Below are 23,175 nucleotides of genomic sequence, written 5' to 3' on the forward strand. Positions count from 1 at the left end.
GGTGTCAAACTGTTGCGGTTTTCTCGTTAAAAATGCAAAATTAAATTCAAAATTTCTTTTTTAAACCATAAAATGAGGTTGTTCGAATAATTTTTCATATGAAAGTGAAGTTATAATAAATAAAAAGACATTTGTTCATACATTCATGCAAATAATTCAGCGGAATGAGCCAGCGCACGTGCTCCGCTGGGGGAATGTTTACGTTCCGTTCGGGTCTGTCAAACTATTCAGCACAAATCGCACCGAACGAAGTGGGCAAAAGAGGCAACACAAAAACAACCAAAACCACCCTAAACAAGTGCAAGAAGAAGAAGAAGCAGAAGTAGTGCACAGGGGTGAAAAGTGGGAGAAAAAGTGGGGCGCCTCTCACACAGTGACGTAAACACTACGCGCGCAGTGCCGTCTTGGTGTGCACCTTCTGACCGCGATCAGGTTACGCACTCACACACACCGAACGACCGACAGACGGCATTGTGGTAACCACGGAACTCGGCCCTTGCAAATGCAAAGGCATGTCCTTCCGGTGCAGACCAATTAGCAGCTCGGGACAAAACCAATCGAGACATGTGATAATAGTGTGCCGCGTGTGAAGAAGAACGGGAAACTTTTCTCGCTTGCTCTAAGTGCCAGTGCCACACGGGAATCGGGACCAATCAAACAAAAACACTCGCAAGGAAGAGAAAGCGCCAGTACGGGGGAACAGCCAGCCAGCCAGCCAGCCAGTGTGTTTGCGTGTGTGTTTGTGTAGTGTTTATTTTTAATTGTCCTAAAGTCCTTTTCGTTTTGATGTTTTGTTCATGAAAAGATTGTTCGCTCGACGGTGCTAACACTACGATCCCTAGGCGTGATAAATGGCTCGGTTAAGATAACACACGCACGCGTGAGGCAAGAGCGGCTGGGAGCAGTGGTGAAACGCCAGCAAAGTTAAGCAACACACCACTCGCACACACACACACGGAAAGTGGCGCACCTAATCCACAGCAGCAAAAAAAGCCCGCGGAACGAATTTACGAACGATCTCGGGTTGCTTTGATAAGAAAGTAAGCGAAGTTGGATTTTGCTGCACGACACCGAACACAGACCCCGATCCCGTCAAGATGAGCGTCTCCAAGTATCTTCCCATTCATGTATCCACCTCACAGAAGGTAATTTGTACCGCCTGGTGGCTATTCCTACGATCATAATTTCAGCAAATTAATCCTTTTCTTCTTCTTTTAGATCATTATCCTATCCGTATCGGCTGGCGTGGCTCTGCTGGGCGCTCTTGCCGCGTACCTTGGCCGGCGGAGAACTCCACTCCCGCAGCAGCGCCGGATACGCAAGCCCGGCAACAGGCGTACGCGCAACAGTGTCCGCAGCCCGAACGATATCATGTCGGTGGCCGGCTCGAAAGTGTCCGCCCGCTCGTACAGTCCCAGCGGGTCCGTTCACGCCATCTCCGACCGCATGTCGCTTGCGTCCGGGTCGCTAGTGGCCGCCGGAGGTCCGGTTGCAGCGATGGGCACCGTCTCGCTGCTTGGGAACACAACGCCCCTTACCCCGCAGCAGCTCGGCGTGATGGGCATGGAGGCGCTGGAAAACGTGGTCAGCTACTGGGAGGACGCCCTGACCGGGCGCAACGATACGGACATCATCCCGGGCCGGGCCGCAAACGTCGATCAGGACGAGTTTTGTCGCGAGCTACAGAACCTGCTGGACGCTGCCTACAACCTGCAGGAGCAGGGTGAGCTGCTCTTCCTGGACGAACGATCCGTGCTCTACCGGGACGATGAGCGGAAAGCCATTACCGGGGCGGAGCACGGCCTCACGAACGGGCACCGGTCCGGGTCGGATCCGAACTTCGATTCGGCGGAAAGCTTCGCGTCCGCCCTGGACCAGGTGGCCGATCTGCGCGAGTTCGACGACACGGAATCGTTCATGGATCTGGAACGGTACCCGCTGTACTCGAGCGCGCTCGAAACGATGGACGACCAGCAGATACCGTACCGGACGCTGCGCACCGACATGGTCGGCTGTGCGTCCGATACCGAGTACCTGGCGAAGCTGCACTGCATACGGCTGGCCTTTAAGCTGCTGTTCAAGGTAATTCGCGCGATTCGCTCAGGACGCCTTGGTGGGGATTGATTTTAAAAGCAACATTCTCTATAAACTCCCCCTTTCTTTAGGATCCCAAAAATGGACGCTGGGTAGCGGACACCGGCCGACAGATACTGACCGATCTGCTCTGCCTGGGCGATAAGGATCCGAAGGATTTCCTCGTCGCGTACGAATCGATGCTCGAATTTCTGCAAAACCCCAACAACTGGGTCGACATCGAGCTGGAGCTGGAGTCGCGCAACGTCAAAGCGATGACGTTCTACGACGTGGTGCTGGACTTTATCATACTGGACGCGTTCCGGGATCTCGACGCACCGCCCAACAGTGTGCTGGCCGTCATCAACAATCGCTTCCTGTCGAACGGGTTCAAGGAGTCGGCACTAGCGACCGCCGTCTGGTCGGTGCTGAAGGCGAAAAAGCGCATGCTCAAGTTCCCGAACGGCTTCATGTCGCACTTCTACTGCATCACCGAGCAGCTGTCCCCGCTGATGGTGTGGGGTTTCTTCGGGCCGAACGAAAACCTGAAGGACGTGTGCCAGTACTTCAAGGACGAGACGATCGGCTTCCTGTGCGACATCTACAGCTTCCAGAAGTGCCGGTACACCACGGTGGAGGAGCTGGCGGAGGACATACTGGAGAATATGCGCAAGCGAGTGAACAACATAGGCGTCAAGTTCAATCAGTAGTGCTCCATCGATCAATTGTGTTTTGTCCTGTTTTTTTCGGTTCTAATTTATTCCATCCCTGCGGAGTGGAGCTCTTAAGGATAAGGGAATTTGTCTTTCTTTCATTCTTTTGGTGTGACGATCACCTTAAATTTCCATAAGAACAAAGCGGGCGGCCACTTGTGGTATATGCGTATGTGGTGGTGTGTTGGTGCATCGGGCGACGAAAACATGGTCAGATCAAGCAAGCAAGCGGGTAGATTTAGTACAACAAACTATAACATAAGCACCATTTAAGAAGCAGGGGGCATTAAAGGGGGTGGAAGGTGGGGACTGTAACTAAGTTGTTTCAAATGCACACCACATGGGCACAACACAAATACACCAAGGGTGTTGTCGGAGGCTATAAAGACAGCTAAGCGCGTAGGGAAATAGCTTTAATGAGTTGAGGAATAAATTTGCGCATCAAAAAACGCCGAAAAGTTGCTTTCCTTTTTTTTGTCCATTACTTGTGTGCGATGTTTCATATATCTCCAGGGATTCATGAATCTTTAAAGATGTATGATTTTCACAATAAAGGGTTTTCCAGGAGTTCTCATAGCTGTGAGACACTTTATTGACTCTTAAGTGAAATGAACTTAATGTAAAAAGAATTGGACTCTATATCATCCTTGTTGGACAAATTCAATCGGAATTTCCACTAAGCCTGTCCAAAAAGGGTGCCATACAGTCCAATTCCCAACATATCAAGTTCACTTCTAATAGAAAAGAGTCAAGAAAGTGTCCGACAACTATGAGAACCCCTGGAAACCCCTGTATTGTATTGGCGCGATCCCACCTAACAACATGCCCGTCGTGGGTTCAAGCCGCGCATGGACCGTCTCCCCGTAGCAAAACAAACTATCCAGCTGCATGGTACATGCCAAGAAGTCGTTGCTACGCCAAGAAGAATAAGCTGCTCACGCTCTATGAATCTTTGGAGATCTATGAATCCCTTGAGGTTCATGAATTTCTAGAGCAAGATCTATTAAGGAGAACAGGTCGATGCAAAGCCCGTTGCTAGGTTGCCATTTTCAGGTCGCTTTTGACAGTTTCATGAAAAAGTGTTTACAAACAAACGGCCAATAGTTAACGCGGAAAAGTGGACGATTTTACTATTAGGAAGATTATATTGGTTAAATTTCTTGCGGTCAATCACTTCTGGAGAATAAAGGAGAAGTAATTGCAGTCTACTCTGTGTTCAGAAACGTTGATAACCGTTTTCATTGTTTGCCATTCCGTGACCACAAACCACTACCGTTTGCAACGGTCCTGCTGGAAAAACGAAAAGTTTGACATGTTCGAACTGGGTAAAAGAAGTCCTAGTTACTTTCAATTAAACACTGAGAATAAAATGGAACATTCAATCGACACACACTGGTACAATATGTATACCGTCCTTTTCTTATAACCCGGCGACGAATGATAAATTAGATCCTTGGATTGAATCAGCCACGTAATATTCTAATTAGATGCTAATTCTTATAATATTCTAAAATGAAATGAGTGCAAAATGCTGAACAAAAATCTCATTAACTCCATAGCAACGTCCATCGCTAAACATAAACAATGTTCACTTTAACTGTCAAAATTTTCCCATGGCTTTCTGTCATTTTACTCTAAACGCTTCGACCTGCTCTCTTTCAAGGACCTTGTTCTAGAGATTCGTGAATTTTTCGAAATATATGAATCTTTTGAAATGCATGAATCTTTGCAACCGAGATTCAGATTTATGGAATCATTTCAAAAATTCAAATTCAAATTCATGAATCTGAATCAGATTTACCCAAATCTAACTGGGTCGAGCTAGGCGGGTTGTAACCTCTCCATTGGAAACGTGACCAATTGGATTACCTTTAGCAGGACGGACCGTCTAGTCATTCATTATGAGGCGTTAATGAGGACTGGAACTATGTAATTATGCACGAAAAATCCTATCGTTAAGAAGTATTTGCACAGGGTGCAGACAAACTGGTTAATCGGTTGCCTCTTCCTGACAAGCACCACGATTTCGATGTTGTTACCGTTACAGATTTTGACCTGAGTTAGGTAAAGATTTGCCTTATTCCATAATCTTTTCAATGTATATCGGCAAACCCAGGTTCGTCTGCAGTATTTTTAGGTAGACTTACGACCTACGACTTACCCAGAATTCACAGATAGCGTTCTCTAGAGCGAAGGAAAATCGATCGAAGGAATCCTTGGATTGTTAACCACTTTCACCTTGACGCAACTTGACGGTGTTTTCGTAAAACCTTTGTGTATATTAATATTAATTCACAATTGGTAAGGGCTATTCGTAGATTTCTTCAACAAATGTCATCTTCAACTCTAAAAAAAAACAAAAAACTAATTGTTTAGTTGTTACTTGGAATAAATCATGCCGCCGTTCAGCGACCTGCACAAAGCAGCTTCATTTAACATTTGCGACCAATGAATAATTAAAATTAATAGATTGCGATTAAATAAATATTCACGTTTTTAGTTGTTTTTTTTTCACACGGACGAAAACAAAGTATCATTGCAGTAAGAGGGGTGGAATAATTGTGACGAAGCATTCTTACCACACAGCAGACACAGCTTACGAGAGAATGGACTATCTTCTACACCGGAGGCACGCCTACAGCCTACTTGATCATCTGCTGCAGTTTGGTCATGCGTTCCTCGAGCTTCTTCACCTCCTTGTTGACGTTTTCCAGGTTCTGAGCGAATGCTTCCTGCACGCCGGTGAGCAGCGTCTTGTTGGCGGCCACCCCATTGAGGATGGAGGCTTGTGTGGTTTCCAGCTCCGCGAACAGCTTGCTAAAGTTGGTGGCTGTGAGGGGACAGGGACAACGATTAATAAGACCCTTTTTTCAATTAAAAAACACGTCTTACCATATTTGTGCAACGATTCCAGTGTCAGCATACGGTTCAATATGTCGGGCAGGACCTGTACGATCGGTTCGGTGCTTTTCGCGATTTCATAAAGCTCCAAGATCTAGAAAGAAAAGAAAGAATTACCATCAAACTAACGGAAAGATAACGCAAAATGCAATTTTACCTTCTGCTCCCGGTTCGGATCTTGCCCGGTGGCGTTCGACTTCTCCTGTATGCTGTTCATCTGCTGCAGCAGATTGTTCAGCCGCTGCTCGATCGTGTCCAGCTGGGACGGTTGCAGCAGTGCCGCTTTGGCCGATATGTTTTGCACTGCCTCGATCAAATTGCCCGTGCCGGTCGTGCCCGCCAGCCGGCTGATGCGTTCCGGTTTCGCACCCACCGCCACCTCCAGCTGGTGCAGCCGATGTTCCAGCTGTGCCACGCGCGCACTCTGCACCAGCTCGTTCGCGACCGCCTTCGGATCGCTGCTCGACACCGCGCCCGTCTTCCTGTACTCCTCGATCTGCGCAATCAGTTTCTTCGCTTCCGCATCGCCCCCGCCAGCACCACCGGCCACCACCTCGCTACCGATCACCTGCTCCAGCTTCAGGCTTTCCAGCACCTTCTTGGCCGTGCTGACCACCCCGAACACCGTCTCGTGGGAAGCTTTCTCTTCCGCCGTGCGGCCCGTGTCCGCCCGGGACGCTTCGATCTCCTCCATCAGCTCGTTCATTTCGCACTTCAGCCGGTGGCAGCGCTGCAGCGGCGTTTCCCGCTCACCCTCACCCGCCAGCTCGTAGTCCAGGCTGCGAGCGTCATAGCCGAGCCGATTCTTCCGCCCGATCCCGTCAGAAAAATCCACCTCACCGGTCAGATATTTGCCGCGGAACTTGCCGATCGAGTCCTTGGTGGAGATGTGCAGCCGCTCGATCGCATCGTTCACCGGCTCGTCCTCATCGTAGTCCGACGTTTCCGCCTCGTTCACGTCCGGAGTTTCGTAGACGTCCGGTTGGTCGTGTGCCTGAAAGGAAGAGGAGATCAGTGGTCAGTCGGGTTATGTGTTTCTATTTGCCCTGCATGTGTTGGAAAGCTAATCTTTCAATACTTACGATATAAGGCAAATATTGGAATTTCGGATCCGCCATTCTTTATTACTCGCTGCTTTTTAGTTACAGCCACACGAAAAAGCGAATTTTATTTACGCTGATGAACGGTGTACGTGAAATTGTTGACAGTGGATGACATCACTCCTGAGGGGGGGGGGGGGGAGAACGGGAAGGGCGATGCTGAAGTGACAGCTACTGTCAGTTGCGCAAACCGGTCGAATTCAACTGTCATTTTGAAAATAATTTCGCCTCCGGTTGAACAGTAGATGGCGCTAACCGGAAGTGAGAACTGTTCTACGCCGGTTGAATTCGCATCACCCTTGAACGTTTGTGGAAATGCTTACCTTTTTCCCGGGCATATAATGTACACCACCAACGTGTCGATCTCTTATTGAAATTGTTTAATTTATTGGTTCAATTTATGATACATTCACAGGCAACGAAACGTGCAAGAGATGTTCCCATTTACTAGTTTCCCAATTTCACTTTCTCGCGGCGCCCGCCAATCAAATCCAAAGCGTAAAGAACTAAGCAAAAATCAACTATTTTCTTTGAAGCGACCGAAAACCAAGGAAGAACTGGGGGCGCATAATGACAAACGTCTTTTTTTCACCACCTACCACCCACTCTCCACATTACGAACAGGTTCTAAAGCTTTTAGTTTTCTTTTAGATAACACACGGTCCACGGTCCTTTCCCTAAAACGATTTTACCCTTATTTCAAATTATCATCCGAAACACGGTTTGATGCTGTGTTTAAACGAAAAGATACGCTTTATATATTAATTGCTTATTTAAATCAAAATTTTCTTTGCTAACCATTCCTTTTGCCTTCTTCGCATAAAACCACTTTCTTGCCTCCGCTTTCACCACACTTTCTCCGACGAGTTCCGTGCACACCGATGTTGGGAGTAGAGCTTGTAGTACGACACAACGACATAAAAACGGGGAAGGGTTAGTTTTGCTGTTTTTAAATATTATGCTACTTTGCTAAAAATCCGACCCAAGCAATCAGACAATCGCTCGCCACTTCTCTTGGGGACAAGTAGGGGGAGGGGGGCTGTTTTTATCCACTATATTGTTGCTAGCTTTCCAATTCGTCATCTGCTATCGAAATGAGGACAGCATTCCCATTCTAATGGGTCCAATTAATAAGGGGCGCTATGGACTTACTGTTTCCATTCTGATTCTACTAAAGAGCTATCGCATTGTGGGTTGTGTTAAAGGTTTGTTTGTTTTTTTTCTCTATCGCATTAAGTATGTATGTCTCCTCTTCAAATTCTTCCCGCTCAGTCCCACTCACACACGCCGGCGCATCACACAGGAACGAACCATCATCATCATTTGTTGTTTGGGCTACGCGCGCTATCTATTAACGAGAATAGCAAAATGAGAGCTAACTTTTGAAGGAGGCAAACGTTTGGCAGAGCAATAGTAACGGATACAGAAGTACAACAACAGCGGCACAATAAATGTTTTCTTTTTACTCACGAACGGGGGGAAACTGGTGTGTTTTTTTCGAAAAGGTTATCATCATCATCATTTACTGCCAACTTGGCGCCAACTTGTGGTGGTTAGGATTAGGAATGTCTATTCACACAATTTTAGCTAGGCTTGTAGAGTTTAATAGTTTCGTGTAGGTATTTCTTCCGCCTTTCACCTTTGAGATTAAGATTCGTTATTGATGTGTTTCCTTCTCTTTCGACAGCAACGTGTTCTGCTGTTGCTGCTGCTTTACAAACTGTTTGCGCCTCAAGTGCACTGATATTATCGTTGAAGTCGTTCATTACAAAATGGATTTCTTCACATGTATCCCCGCCCCACCGCCAACAACCAGCCAGCCTTTTCGAGGTGGATCATATTGCACACGATGCTGTGTATAAATAAACAATAAAGAAACAAAATTAGAAATGAAACGGGCTACGAGAGAGCAAAACATATACAATAATCAAAATAAACGACCAAAAGGAAATATTAATAAAAACGATTATATTTGATCTTTGATTTAAACTTAAGTATTATAAAATGACGGATTAGCGCACCGCTACGACTACGTACGTCATCAACACGCATACGGAATACGCGCGGACTCTATCGACTCATCCTATTACTTGTTAATTTCTTTACCGCGTGCGCGCTCGAGACGCACAACGTACTCAACTCACGCGCACATGCGCGCTGCCGCTCTGTCTCCACACGCCTGGCGCAAATCATTAATACGTAAGCAAATATTTTACAGTTCAAAAAAACATTACAACATAATGTTACTAATATGGGTAGTGTGTGTGTGTGTTATATCGATTCGTTTGCTGTTTTTTTTGGAAGGGATGGTCAGCTGCAACTAACGACAACGTTGCGGGAGTGTAATTATAATAATTATTAATCATAATATTACTTTTGAACGTGTGTTTATGACGTTCGAACTAGAGAAGATTACTTTAACCGTCAGTAGATTGATAACGACTTTCAGATTCCACCCTCCCTCTCCCCTCTTCTGCGATCGGCGATATCGCGCTCAAGGCAAAACAATACGGGTGAGGGAGAGATAGTGAGTGAAATTAGGGTGAAAATAAAAAAAGGATAATAGTTTAACAAATAATTATTAGCGGTACAATAATAATTAGTCTTTATAATTTATAACACCTTTGTGTATTACTTCCGGGCTCACCTCCGGCTATAATAATATCTCCCAAGCGCGCAACTGTGTCCTGTTAATAATTTATTTTAGCAGCGTTTTTTTGTTTTGTTTTAATTAATGCGCGCATTCACAATTGCTAGTAGTTATGTATTTTCATGGTTTAACGTTTCTAAAAGACTTCTAGTTGTTGTTTTTTTTTTGTTGCTGTCTCGTCGCGAGTCGCTTTCTGGTATTATATCGCGGAACACGTTATCTCTGTGCTCTTTACCTCAATCATTACAATGCTAATCAGTTTTGCTTGCTTTCAGTGTTTTAATTGTAATGGTTCACTCTGTTCAACTTATAAAATTACAGTGACAGTACAGCAAAGGGTAAGAAGGGTGGATAGATTGAGCGAGGGTGGTTAGGACATTTCACAAGGAGCCACTTTAATGTGTGAAAAGAGGAAAACGAAAGAGATACATTTTTAGTTTGCAGGAATGTCGGGGAATACGCAACAACGAAGGGGGAGATGCGGCGTTCGAGAGCGCACAAACCCGAACAACAAACTGTGCAGTATTTTGTGGTTAAAGGGTGGACTTTCTCCCCTCCCCTTAAAAAAGGTTCAAAAATAGAAATACCGTGCGGAAAGAAAGGAAGATAATAGCGACTACGTATCCGTTTTGTACGCAAACAGAAGTACGCATAATCAAAGCTCTTACCACGCTAGTAGCCTAACTTAGGGATGACTTAGCTCTTCGCATCATTCTACACTGCTCCGCTGCAGCACGTGTATCTTTCCGTGCCTTGCCGCACACGCACACTACAACTGGTTGTCTTTTTGTTTTCTTCAGTATTAAATTGGTTAGAACAACTTAACATTACACTTCATCGTTTGGTGGGGAGACAAGCCACCACCAACCACGAACGCATAGGGCAGCTACGGCTGCTGCCGCTGCTACATATAGGTAGTCGTCAAAAGATGGACGTGAGCAAAAAAGGATATATTTAAGGACAAGAGGAAAAAAGAAAGAAAAATACAATCATATAGAAAAAAAAACCGCGACAAAATGATAATGCCTCCCACAAAATCCGGTGGATAGGGCACAACAAGTATTTCCATCAAAGTATACTTATTGAAATAATATGCAAATTAATGTGTGCTAGGCCTCACGTGTGTGTGCAATATTAATCACGGCCGTAAACCGTCCCTCAAACACACAACATACACACTCGCTGCTGGTTGAGTGGAGGGGATGAGACTGTACTACGACTGTTGCCTTGCTCGGCGGTTACTGTCGCCACTGTCGTCGTTGGACCGTTGGTGGGACACGACACGACGCGTGATACTGTCGGTAGAGTGGGAAGAGCGATGAGGAGCAGCGGGAGGGACCGAAGGGGACAGTGGACTCCGGACATTCCGGGTGTACGGCGGCGGTTGCGAGCCTCAAATCACCAGTGCCATATCCTTTTTGCTCGGCAGGTTCGCCTTCTTGCCCTGCCAGAGCGAGTTGTGTATCGTGAACGCGTCGATCGTGACGGTGAGGTGTTTGGTGTGCACTTGGGCGAAGCATTTACCGCCCGAGTTGTATCTGGTAACGAGAAATAAGGGGAAAACAAGCGGTTACTTTACACTGTTTGAGTGCGAAAGTTGGGTGGTGCCCGGTGTCATACTTGAAGAACTTGTCGAACATCACATCATCGACCTGGCTCGGGCCGGTACCGTACAGCTTGATGATCTGCTCGTTCTCCGGCCAGTAGCCGTACAGGGCGCGGAACTGGCAGCCGGCATCGCGGAACAGCACCAGGAAGTGCTTCGCCTCCGAGCGGGCAATCTTTTCCAGCACCTTCTGCTTGGCGTCGCGGTTCACCGCACCCGGGAAGACACAGTACTCGACGGCATTCAGGATGATGCCGCGGTTCGATTTTGTGGCCGGTTGCTTGTACAATCTCGGTCCTGCAATTTGGAGCGAAAAAAACAATGCATTAGTATGGAACTTCTCATGTCTGGGGGAGGTCATTTGGTCACAAACACATTATAGTGCAAACGCTAAACCAAAAGCTCGAGCTTGATGATGGTTTGCAGAGAGCACGAAAACACAACAACTACAGACCGTTGTAATCCATCATGGAGCTTGCGTTGGACGAGATGTCGCTGGAACCGTCGTCGAAGCCGCGCCGCTTCGTGATCAACCCGGGCGGCAGCGAGCCCGGCCCGGACGGCGAAGGCAGATGGCGGCTCGACGGGCCCATTCCCGGTGACGGTGCTCGCCTCGGTGGTGTCGCCCGTCCCAGACCGGAATCGGAGTCTGGGTGGTGTTAGTGGCGTGTGTGTGTGTTGGTAGGAGCAGGCGCGGTCACAACATCCACATAGCGGGAGCACAACAGAGCAACAACAGCGAGCGCGCACGACGGGCGAGCGATGATATGGCATGGCACGAGCACACGCACACGCAAATGAAGAAGGAGTTGCAGTTGGTCGAGTTTTTTGGGTGCCATGAGAATAGAGAAAGATGTTTGGTGTGGGGTGGGAGTGGAAGAATACAATATAAAAAAGAAATTTCAATCAGTCAAATCTCGTTCAGGCACGGTATGCAGGTGTGCAGCACGCAGCAGCGGCGGCGGCGGGATGTTCAATGTGTTCAAGAAGGGTATGGGACAGGTAGCAGGAAGAGGAGTGTAGAAAAGGGACGAGCAGGTTAATTTTAGGACGGGAAAAAAAGGAAGTTTCACAACCGTTAGAAGTTGCTGTTCAGCGCAAAACATCATGGGTTAATGTTATTAAGCAGCATTGCATTGGTTCGTTTTGTTAATGCAGCATGATTTCCAGTTAGTTTTTTTTCTTCAAAATCCAATTAGATTAAATACAAAAATAAATAAAACAATAAAAACACACAAAAAACATGAAAAACAAGCAAACAAATAATATAAAACAAGTTTGTAATATAAAAAAGAAAACAAATTAAATCGATAAAGATGAAACATGATATGAAAATGAAAAGTCATGACACGACGACTGTCGAATAAGGACCCAAATTCACGCAACCATTTCGTTCCACATGGAGAACAAAACGAGGAACCTTCACCATCAACCGGAACTAAATACGAGTGTGTTTAATACGGGTCACTGTGAGTGAATGTGTGTGTGTGTGTGTATGTGTCTACTAGTGGGTAATATTACATATTGCGTTTGTGCGTTGCACCTTGCATCCTACTTTACTGTTAATATGCTACCTAATTACGGTTAGTTTGTTACGGATTAATAGGAATGGGGCAGCGCGTTTAAAGCCCTCGCCTGGGGCAAAAGCATCATCTCAAATGCTACTACGGGGGGTGTGTTGTGATGTGATAGTTAGTTTACAATTTGTTACTTAAAATTACTTTAATTCAATGCTACCGATACATGATCGTCTTAAGAATTCCATCAATTCCAACGCATCTCATTTTTTGCTGATTGCACACCTTGTTCTTGTCGATTACCTTTCACACCAGTAAAGTAAGTAACAGCGGCAGTAACTTTGGTTGGAGAAAACTTTCTTCCCGCTGCATTGATACCGTGAACCGGCGGCGGTTCATCCCTTCGCTGCCTAATGGCATTGAATGACTGCCGGCGGAGGATTGGCTTTGCCTTGCTTTTGGTACCACTTTCTAGCGTTAGCCGCTGAAACACGTTCACCAGACACTCCTTCAGCCCTGGCAAAGCAGCTGACGATCGGTGACCATCGTGACTCTTCACTTCTGAACGATTTGCCAGCTGTTGATGCGAGTGCTGCATCATACCGTGTTGCTGCTGCTGCTTCACAGCTTCCTCTACGCCGGATTTTCGCACAAGTTCGATCAGTTTGTCTGTTTTGCTCGGTGGCGAACACTCAGCGCCTCCACCACCCTCGATGCTTTTGCGATACACTGCCAGACATCGGTCACAGTACCAATGGTTGAGGTTTTCCTGCTGCTCGTGCAGCGGTAATCCTTCGAAGCGGACGTACGATGGAACGGCGACCGTTCGACGATGATACGCAGCAGCAGCACGGCGGTCGAAATTTCCATCGTTTAGGTGCGAAAACTCGAACCTTCTAAGCGATGCAAATTCGCTAATCGTTGCACAGGAAACACACAGCAACATTACACGCCACCTTCTCTAATTGCACCCCTATCAAAACCCTATCAAATCCTTATCTTTTTGGAGCCACTGTGTGAACAAAACAACGTAACGGCATAAGAACTCTTCCTCACAGCTCTCAGGGCCGAACCAAACCGAGTGCTTCGCTCGGTCGCTAAAAATATGAGCTACAATCAACAATATGCTGCTTGTGGCGGACTAACGAAATAACTGGCGTGCTATGGGGTCTGGACTCATCATCCATAACCAGCAGCAAATGGACACACGAATGACGTAGCATCGGACTGGGTAGCATGCTGTGTGCAACCGACCGACCGCCCGACCACCAACCATCATTTGTTTATCTCGCCAGCTTGTGTCCGAACGCGCATTTACTGTTGGGATCCCTCGATTGAGACTAATTACGATTCATTTGCGAGTGAGTGTGCGTTGTGTGGCAAAGTAACAACAGTGTACAACGAGCGACACAGATGTAAGACAATGAGTTCCTTTAGTATTATGTTAGGATAAATCTCACCGGAAGTAGTAGTAAGAGTGTGTGTATGTGTGTAGATAAACAAACGGAAACCCTCCATAGAAAGTGCAGAAATTAACGATTTAAATAAAAAGAGGACAAAAACCAGTAAAAAAAGTATTGAAAGAAAAAAACCAAAAATCATCTCATATAGGCGTTAAATTATTCCATAAACCCAATTAATTGTAAAAGAAAAATCGTTAATGTGACCGGCAAGTACTAATTGTTGTAAATACTTGACTGTGTATAACCCAACATTAGACCGTGTTGTGTGTGTGTGTATGCGTTTTTAAATTGCCAAAAAGACCAGTTAAGACCAAATGTGCGGCCCATCACCATGTGATCACTTCCAGAAATGTGCAACCACACATGTTTTATTTGACGGGGACTGTTTTGTTTGGGTGTTTGGGGGAAGAAGGGTCAGCACTGCTGCACCAGTGAACTGGATGGCGCACGATAGAAATAGATAGAGAGAGAGAGTGGGGAGTGGTGAGAGAAAGTTACAGTTGGAATTCTTACCGCATAGATTCATTAGGGAGTTTGATTTACGTCCCCGGAAATTGGCACCTTTCGCTAGCGAGATACGGGACAGTGTGCGGCCCCGTTCGATCGTGGCTGGTTCTGGAAGAAGCACATGAGACATGAGGAGCTTTCTGTGTGTTTGTGTGGATTGTGGATTGTCGTGAGTGTGTGTGTGTGTTTATTCTGAGGAGATGAGTCATAATTGGTAGGATAACGACGTCTGACTCTAGAGTCTGCTGGTTTCGTTGTGTTCGTTGATATTCGTATCTAGCGGATTGATATGAATGCATTTGTTTCATACATCGATCGCTAGATTTGTACTAAATTCTACACACTTTGAACTGTAAATCGGGGAGGGTAAATTGTGTTTGTAAATCATAACTTTCTTAAGCTACTACAAAAAGTTGTAAATAAGATAAATAAAAGATTGCGAGATACACTTCAACAGTAAGGATAATGATCTCGCAACACAGAAACCAACCTGAAACAAAAACTTGCTAAGTGTTATTACACTGTGGTGTGCTACCAAAATACCGAAGGAAAAGAAAGAACAATTGTGTAAAGCCGTAAACTTCCTCCCTTAAGCGTTCTGCTCCCATATATGCTTAAGATTAAGTTGGAATACTTATTAATTATCCAAAAAGCATTACAACCATTCAGAAGAACAACAAAACAGAGTGCACAGTACATTTTGGAAGAGAGAACGAACCACAACAAAATGCGTGGATGCTCCAAAAAGGTGCCTATTCACTTTATTTCGGGGCTAGGTACATATCACATATGCCTCATAAAGTTTTGAGGCATTTGGAAGTGAATTTGGGTTGAAGTTTGATATTTATGAGTAGTTTATAGGATGGAAAACCAAGCATAATATACGTTTTTGTTGTTGTAAAAGTTAAAGGCATGCAATACAAGAAAGGTGCAATTTAGTAGCGTTTAAAATTAAAGGTTCAATTTTAATACATTATTCTAGGTACCTATGGAAGTGGAACACATGTTTTTTTTGTTTTATTTTGGCAAATAGGCTAAAATCAATGGTATTTATTAGTAGGGATTAGTAAAGGTTAGTTTATGAGCTACGAGCTACTACGCGGCAAAGCATAATGCGCATTCCACTATCGCTGCATCATACTAATGCATCTCGCGATCGTAAAAATATGGAGTGGGAAAGAACGTAAAACGTATACACGACACAGATTTGTTGTTGTTGCTATGTATTGAGTACAGTATTAGAAAGACCATCACCAACCTCTTCCTGTTTTGTAAGACCCACGGCGTCCGATCGGCGTTGAACTACTGCTGGGATACTCGTCCGGTGATTCTACAGATACGTTTTTTGTTTGGTTTTGAGGCAGTTTTGTGTTGTGGCATAGTGTTTCCGCGCATACAGTAGAGCGTGATATAGCAGAGTACAGAGTGTCGCCATCGGTGGACACAACAACGTCGAAGTTGTTGATTATTATTTTGGATTAGAATAGTTACAGGTACATACGGTGGGTGCATAAAGCAAGTGTGTGATTGAAGATAGAAGAAGAAAGAAAGAAAAATAAATATTTAATTGATTAGCTAGATTTACAACCAACCCAAATGTAATACAGCACTTTTTTTTCATTTTTTATACAGTTTAACATTACTAACGCGTGAATAAACAGTGACCTTTAACACTACACCAAGGCGACCATACTGCATACGGTACCGGTTTATATTTATAAAACTCTTCGGGTTTGTTGATATTAACATTTTGAAAGAACGGCGTTAAAAAGTAAAACCAGCGCAATTAGAAATAGTTGCATTCCAATAAGAAACGAAACGAACGAATCGCCAATTGGTCACCGATGTTAGTATAGACTTTCAACAATAATAATAATTAAAATAAATCATTTTCAGTTACAAGGAAAACGATAAACGTCACAATATAACTATTCATTCTCACCCTTACAAACACATTGCATAATCATAACGAAACAACGAATAAACCAAATCAACTGAAAAGAAATGCTTCACGATCTGCTTTCTCATCAGGTGTAGAAATTGTAAACATATTTAAAGCAAACGGTTCAAAATAAGAAAACAAAAACATAACATTACCTCTGATTGCTAATGAATCCTGCGATCCCCGGTAGTAATCTCGGCGTATCGTGTTCGAGGCACTGTGCATACCGAGACCTGAGGCACCGCGGAGGGGTAGTAAACAAGGCAGGATCGTCGTGTAGATCATCGAAATCATAGTACGAAGCCATGCGAAACGGGATTCACATCAACGACACACACACACGCACATACGCAAACAGACGCACAAACATTCGCACAAGGTGCCACACGGCATTGAATCCATAAAAGAAAGGAAAACGTAACAAAAAACAAAAACACGTATAAAAATCAAATCAAATTAAATCAATTCAAAGGCATAAAAGAACGCGCAACAATCAAAGCAGAACCAAACGGAAGGATTGTTGCTGCTTCAACAACACATGGATGCGCTGTCGGTCTCTCTTATTTTGCGGTCTGCGTTTAGTAAGCTGAAGCCACACACACACATACACACGTGCACACTTACCAGTCAAATTCGAGTTGGAGCCCTTCTTGCCCCGACTGCTCAGGCTGGACGCTTCGCTCAGATCGACCGAGCCGGACTCGACGTGAATCGTTTTCGGCCGGGGACGGGTCAGCTTCTGCGTGCGCAGTTTCGCTACCGGCGTCGGCGTGGTCGAGTGGGCCGTCTGGTGCAGCTGCTGCTGGTACATCTGATGCTTCAGCTGCAGCTCACGATCGATTGTCTTACCCTGGAAGAAGATAGCGAACAATTCGTATTAGAATCCATATCGTAAAAACACTTTGCATTGCTTACTTCTCTCTCCGCTTCCTCGATGGCTTTCTTGAGTTTGTGTGCTTCGAGGATGGCCTGGCGGCGGGCAAACTGTTCCTCCTTTTTGCGGGCCCGCTCCTCCTCCTTTTCGCGCTCCTTCTCGCGGCGCTGCATCGCTTCGATCTCCTTGCGCGCTTTCGCTTCCTCCGCCTGCTGTCTTCGCTGCAGCGATAGGAGCATAATTTTCTCCTTCTTCCGCTCCATCTCGTCCACGGAGGTCTGGTGGTTAGGGTAAATGATAAAAAAACGTGTTAGAATGCATCACAGGAACACAACCGGTCTGCTTTTGCTGGTAATACCTGATCATTCGACACATCGATGACGATCTTGGCCTTGCGCTCCGTTTCACTACCGTACCCATCGCTGCTATTGTTGTGACTGCTGTAGTGTCCGTTGCCGCTGATCGAGTGGTCCTCCATCGTGTACCGCCGGTCGCCCAGATGGTCCATCGGATGATGCTGCTGCTGCTGCTGCTGCTGCTGGTGGTGCATCATCATCATCGGGGAGGATGGTGCGGCCGCACCACTGCCGGTGACATTCACCTTGTGCACTACCGGCTCGAACGGCGACACGCCACTATTGTCGGCGATGATGCTCTTCCGCGCGTGCGACGCGTTATGCTCTTCGTTGAAGCTGCTCGAGAAACTGCTCGCCGTCTTGACGCTGTACGTGCCGAAGTTGTTGGCGTTCGTTTCTACTTTCCGGTTGCACGCGAGGTTACGGAAGGGCGGAGAAAGAGAGCAGAAGAAAAGAAGGGGAGGGTCCGGTAAGTTTCGAGCGATGGAAAAAGAAAGTTAACTGATTTTATTGAGTGTACTAGTGTACTGCTGTGTACACACGCACGACGTTCAGTTGCACTCATTGTCCACAGCAACAACAAAAATGGAACACGACGAGGGTTCAATATTTAGTCAACGTGTGGCTGTAGCGTTTGCTGCTCTTGCCCGTTCCGCATGAGCTGCACCCACATGGGAGGGGGCTGTTTTTTTGGAAGCATTTCTTCTTAACCACCTTCTCAACGACCTTCGAGCCGAAGTGTAGGAAGCAATGGTCGGGCAGGTAACGAAAGTACCAACGGAGAGTTGCAACATGTTGCAATTGTCAAAAATGCCTCACGAGGAACTAAATAAAACTGCTCGCACGAGCAAATGATTAATCTGATCCGCAAGGTGAGGGAGCAATATAAAATCACTAACGAGAGTTTACGATCCAGATGAAAGCTAGTAGAGAGGAGGGAAGAAAACAAGAAACAAGAATGTGCTGCATCCGTACCTCGTGACGATGGCTTTTCGCTCATACTGTCTCGGCGTTTGTCGACGTCGTTCGAATCGCTGGCCAGCGGTTTGTCCTTCTTTGGTGAGCGCTTTGTCCGTAGTGGCGGCTTGGGCCGTTTCGGCTGTTCGTTGTCAAACGAGATGTAGAAACCTTTCTCGTTCACATCCTCCTGTGGGTCCTGCGAGTGAAAGAGAAGGGCGTTTAACGTACAAAACACTTTTCACCCCACAAAGAGCCTCGGTTCCGTCCACTTACATGGAAACTGTTGGAGTTGAGAGATGGTCGCGTCGGCGACGGTATTCTGTAAGTACGGTTACCGCTCGTAATGTTCAGCTTGCTCAGATGCTTATCCAGATCCTGCACATTTCCACCGGCGCTGTTGTTGTGGCTATTGTTGTTATTGTTGTTGCGCATCCCGGCCGGCCCCTTGCTACTGCCGTACATCGCATCCAGCTGCTGTTGCTGCTGCTGGTGCTGCTGCCGCATGGCAAAGCTATCGTTGCGACTACCACCCTTCGACGTGTTGATCTCGATATCGCCCGTGTCCTCGTCCCCGATGAAGGAAATGCTCTGCGGTGCCATATCGTCGATCGGGGGCGACAGCGGCATACTGCGATTGTCCCGATAGTCTCCGCCGCCCATCATCGGTCCCACTCCGCCGCTCGCCAGCGGGCTGTTGTTCCCGTTGCTGATCATCATCTGCGAGATTTGATTGCGCACCTTGCTGTGCTGCGGACTGGCACCCGTACCGCCCATATTATGGTGCGGATGGTGCACCTCGAACAGATTCTGGAATGACTGTTGACTGCCGCCGCTGCCACCGCTACCACCGCGACCAATGCCCCCACCGTAACCGCTGTCGCCATCGCCACCGTTGTGGTGCAGCGAAAAGCCACCGCTCGCCGGTGCGGGCGACGACTTGTTGTAGCCGGGCAGTGTGCCGCCCTGCTGCTTCGGCCCATGGTTCCACGCGTTCACGTCCACCATGCTGCTGTTGATGTTATCGTTGCGCCCGGTGATGATCGGCGATCCGCCGAGCGGTACCCCGGCTGCAGCCGCCGACTGTGCCCAGGTGCGGCGCTGGGTCGGCTGGGGCGGTGTGGAATTGTTATTATCGTGCAGGAAAAATTGTCCCCCACCGTGCTGCTCTTTCAGCTCCTGCGGGTGATGCTGCGGTTGCTGCGGCTGGTACGGATCCCGGTAGTGGTTCGAGTCTTGGTGGTAGAATTGCTGCTGCTGCTGCTGCTGCTGCTGGTGCACCTCCATGTTTAGGTAAGGGTTCGAGGAGTATTGGTGGCTTTCCTTGGTCATTGTTCGGTACTGGTTGCCGCCCCCGTTGTGATCGTTGATCAGCTGCGTTTGGCTCTGTTCGCGACTGTACACTAGATGACTGTTGCTGTTCGGATGGTGACCGTAGTTTGTCTGCGGCTGCACGTACTGACCCTGGTCGTTGATGTACTGCATCGTGTGCTGCTGCTGCTGCTGCTGTTGGTGGAGGTACGGATCGCGGCTCGGTGGACGCATCCCGTAATTGATCGGCGATGACTGCTGCTGGTGCTGCGGCAGGTGTGGACTAGAGCCGAACATTTGAGTATTCATCGGACGATACGTGTTGGTCGGGATGCTTTGCTGCGATCCGTACTGCTACAATATGGAGGACACGGGGAGTTTCTTATTAGAATGTGACATTAACTTAAATGTTAGTTATTTTTTCACATCCGATCGTCGGTCGTGTACTTTTACGATCAATGTGCAAATGCATTAAAGTTTTTCAAAGCATCCATATTGCTTCAAGCGTATTAAAGAATTAATATCGTAAAAAAATCATTGCAAAAGCAAAAGGGTATGTGGAAAGGTGGAAAAAAACATTATCACATCTTGTATGCCTTGTATGATACGCTGTGTACGTGATTTTGAATCGTTAGAGAAAAATAATGGATGGACTTTTTTTGCTCATGGATGATGACAACCCGAACGAAACACCCGAATGAGATGATAATGAAGGCGATCATTTACCTGATTCAGCAGATTGGCAATCTGCTGCGCATGCAGTAGCTGCTGTGCCTGCAGGGTTTGGGCTTGAATTTGACTCTGCTGCTGGGTGAGACGCTGTATGTCCGCCTGAATATCGTGCAAGTTGGAGTTCATTTTCGAAATGCTTTGCTATAGGTTTTTGTTGATTTTTTGTTTTGTTTTTTGTTTTCAAGTGTGTGAGGCAATGAGGTTTGTTTTGCATTTATTTTGGTTGATGTTGTTGTTGTTGTAGTGGAGCAACATGAGTTTAGATGGGGCGACGGTTGTTAGTGAGCACATGGGAAAACGAACGGTGAGCCCGTTTTGATACGTTTCAGGTACGAGTAGTAAGCGTCAAACGTGAAGCGATCGTGAAAAGCGTACCACACATCACAACGGTGAAGTCACACGCGTGACCAACGACACGTTGCGTAAAACGTACGGCGCCAGGCAGTGATCATAGTAGTTCAATGATCATGTTTGAGCATTATGTAAGCAGTTTAGGGGAAAAATGGGGAAAAGACAAGGGGAATCGTGGTGAAAGAGAGGGAAAAAGAGAGGAAGAGAAGAATATGAAAGTAAACAAAACGAGCGATTAGAATTTGGTTACGCGCGGTACAATGTTAGGCGGTTTATGATTGATGTACACAATATTGTTAATGCACGAAAATGCAAAAAACGGGCGTAAACAAAAAAAAAAAGAAAAGGAAACAGAACACAAGCATACAACCAAAACAAATAACACCAAAACGGGACAGAACAAAATAGAAAGGATAGGAAACGTTATTTACTTGATACTGTTCCAGGTCCATGTTCTCCAGATCGGGAGTCTTCTTCGGTTCGATTATTTGTGCATTCCATTTCTGCTCATACTTGCTGTGGTCATCCAAATCCTGATTATAACAACAACCCCAAGATGGTTAGAGGAGAAAGAACACAAAAATATATACGATGTTATTAGTAATCCCCTTGTGGTAGCTATTAAGCTGTCCTCGAAATCCCATTAGCAGATAGAGGTAAAGAAGCTTTTTTTGTAACGTAAAAGTAAAATAAGCCACATGCATTGTAATGTAATTAGATAAACAATCTAGAACTAAAGATTTAAATTTTTCATCAACAGCCTAATGCCAACGGATAAGAATGTTTGTTTGTTTGTTTCGTTATGATCCGATCGTGAAGTAAATACACTTTTTGGCTTAACATTACTTATTGCATATGCAGGCAATATGGTAGAATCAGTATAGTTACACAAACACCCAACAATATCAGTATTACGCCTACAGTACCTTGAGGGAACATGGTCGTTCCGCCTTTTCTACTACAACCTCATCATCCTCTACTACCGTAGCCCCGTCGTTCGATTCTTTCGAGGTGGATTCCGGCTCGCCGGCGACATTGCTGCCACTTTTGCTCTGCGCGCATGTCGTTGTAAGAACGGAGGGGGGTTAATGGGGGTGGTAAGTACGGAGTGCGCCGTAATAACGGATCGTTTGGTCCGTTTTCCCGCGGTACGATCACGATGGGTAGAACGGATATGTACAACGAACGCGCGCGCGTGCGGTCATAGTGGGATAGTTGGTGGTGATGTTGGAAAGGGGGAAGAGAACGTGGCCCAAGTTCACAGGCGCGCGTTTATGGTGGTGGTGGTGTATGTTGATTGGTCGATATTGGTTTGCATACAGGAAGGCGCAGCAAAAAACGGGCGAAATGAAAGAAAATAAACGATTTTGTTGTTTGAGCATGAACATGAAATCGTAAACATATAATTTAAAAAAGATGCGTCTATCACAAAATAAATCTTTCTCACACACATACACTCACTCACACTTTGGTGCTTTTTTAATTGAAAATTTAGCGTAAAATTGCAAAACAAAAAGCACGAAAGCACTAATAGGGGTGTGCTGTGAAACGGGTGAAAAAAAAACAACTGTAGCTGTGTATGTCTGTAAGCAGTAAAACAATTTCTAGAACAAAACTGAAGCAGCTGGTAAAACTATAGTGGCCCTTCAGTGCAAAACGAAACGTTATTCTCAAAAGCCAAATTTTCACACTCGTACAATTTAAGCGTCTCCATACACTGACAGAAAGAAAAGCAAAAGGTGTGTGTGTGGTTTACGAATGACATCAAAATCAAAATCAAAAAGCTTCCATAAAAAAGGGAGGAAGTATGAATTTCGAAGGAATCGCACGACGATTGCACCACAACTCCCGCTACCAGGCTGCCAGGAATGATCATGGGGTGCGGCCATTTGAAAATCAACATGGTGCCTTTACAACCGTTAATTTGAAATCCTATTTCACCTTTTACCGAGGAATGTATTAGTGACACGTGTGTATATTGTGTGCGTGTGCGGTCATATTAAAAACCATCAGTGCAAATTTTTACAGAATTCATTGCTTAGTGAGCAGAAGGTTCGTTACTGTTAGGAACACACCTCAAAAGATTTTGTGCCAAAACTTGGAACCGAGAAAAGAAGATTGG

At 46.0% G+C, this 23,175-nt stretch overlaps 3 protein-coding genes across 29 annotated transcripts in view; 1 reads left to right on the forward strand and 2 right to left on the reverse strand.

Moving 5' to 3' along the window:
• Nucleotides 1-205: 205 nt before the first annotated feature.
• Nucleotides 206-3,244, forward strand: LOC1280948 (mitoguardin). Its single transcript, XM_320821.4, has 3 exons — nt 206-1,145; nt 1,219-2,082; nt 2,166-3,244. The coding sequence occupies exons 1-3, from the start codon at nt 1,098-1,100 to the stop codon at nt 2,781-2,783; spliced, it is 1,530 nt and encodes a 509-aa protein (XP_320821.3). The 5' UTR covers nt 206-1,097; the 3' UTR covers nt 2,784-3,244.
• Nucleotides 3,245-5,157: 1,913 nt separating this feature from the next.
• LOC1280947 (dynactin subunit 2) lies at nt 5,158-6,951 on the reverse strand. Its single transcript, XM_320820.5, has 4 exons — nt 6,770-6,951; nt 5,845-6,681; nt 5,679-5,781; nt 5,158-5,616 (listed from the first exon to the last, which is right to left on the reverse strand). Exons 1-4 carry the CDS (start codon nt 6,803-6,805, stop codon nt 5,429-5,431), a joined length of 1,164 nt encoding a protein of 387 aa, XP_320820.4. The 5' UTR covers nt 6,806-6,951; the 3' UTR covers nt 5,158-5,428.
• An 878-nt stretch (nt 6,952-7,829) lies between these two features.
• The window catches only part of LOC1280945 (patronin), a 63,625-nt gene continuing 48,279 nt past the window's right edge, over nt 7,830-23,175 (reverse strand). For 4 of the 27 annotated variants that reach the window (XM_061655286.1, XM_061655273.1, XM_061655271.1 and 1 more), the window contains 14 exons: nt 21,980-22,105; nt 21,485-21,586; nt 20,697-20,843; nt 18,936-20,324; nt 18,678-18,858; nt 17,705-18,102; nt 17,388-17,624; nt 17,097-17,322; nt 16,628-16,705; nt 15,789-15,860; nt 14,537-14,638; nt 11,498-11,692; nt 11,058-11,340; nt 7,830-10,975 (listed from right to left, as the gene is read on the reverse strand). In XM_061655286.1, coding sequence (XP_061511270.1) covers nt 10,831-10,975; nt 11,058-11,340; nt 11,498-11,692; nt 14,537-14,638; nt 15,789-15,860; nt 16,628-16,705; nt 17,097-17,322; nt 17,388-17,624; nt 17,705-18,102; nt 18,678-18,858; nt 18,936-20,324; nt 20,697-20,843; nt 21,485-21,586; nt 21,980-22,105 — 3,681 coding nt within the window. In that variant the 3' untranslated portion in view covers nt 7,830-10,830. The remainder of the gene's footprint in view (nt 10,976-11,057; nt 11,341-11,497; nt 11,693-14,536; nt 14,639-15,788; nt 15,861-16,627; nt 16,706-17,096; nt 17,323-17,387; nt 17,625-17,704; nt 18,103-18,677; nt 18,859-18,935; nt 20,325-20,696; nt 20,844-21,484; nt 21,587-21,979; nt 22,106-23,175) is intronic. The other 23 variants (XM_061655290.1, XM_061655275.1, XM_061655272.1 and 20 more) reach the window with 17 other exon arrangements.

The sequence above is a fragment of the Anopheles gambiae genome, chromosome 3 (assembly GCF_943734735.2).
Source record: "Anopheles gambiae chromosome 3, idAnoGambNW_F1_1, whole genome shotgun sequence".
Taxonomy (NCBI): Eukaryota; Metazoa; Arthropoda; class Insecta; order Diptera; family Culicidae; genus Anopheles; species Anopheles gambiae.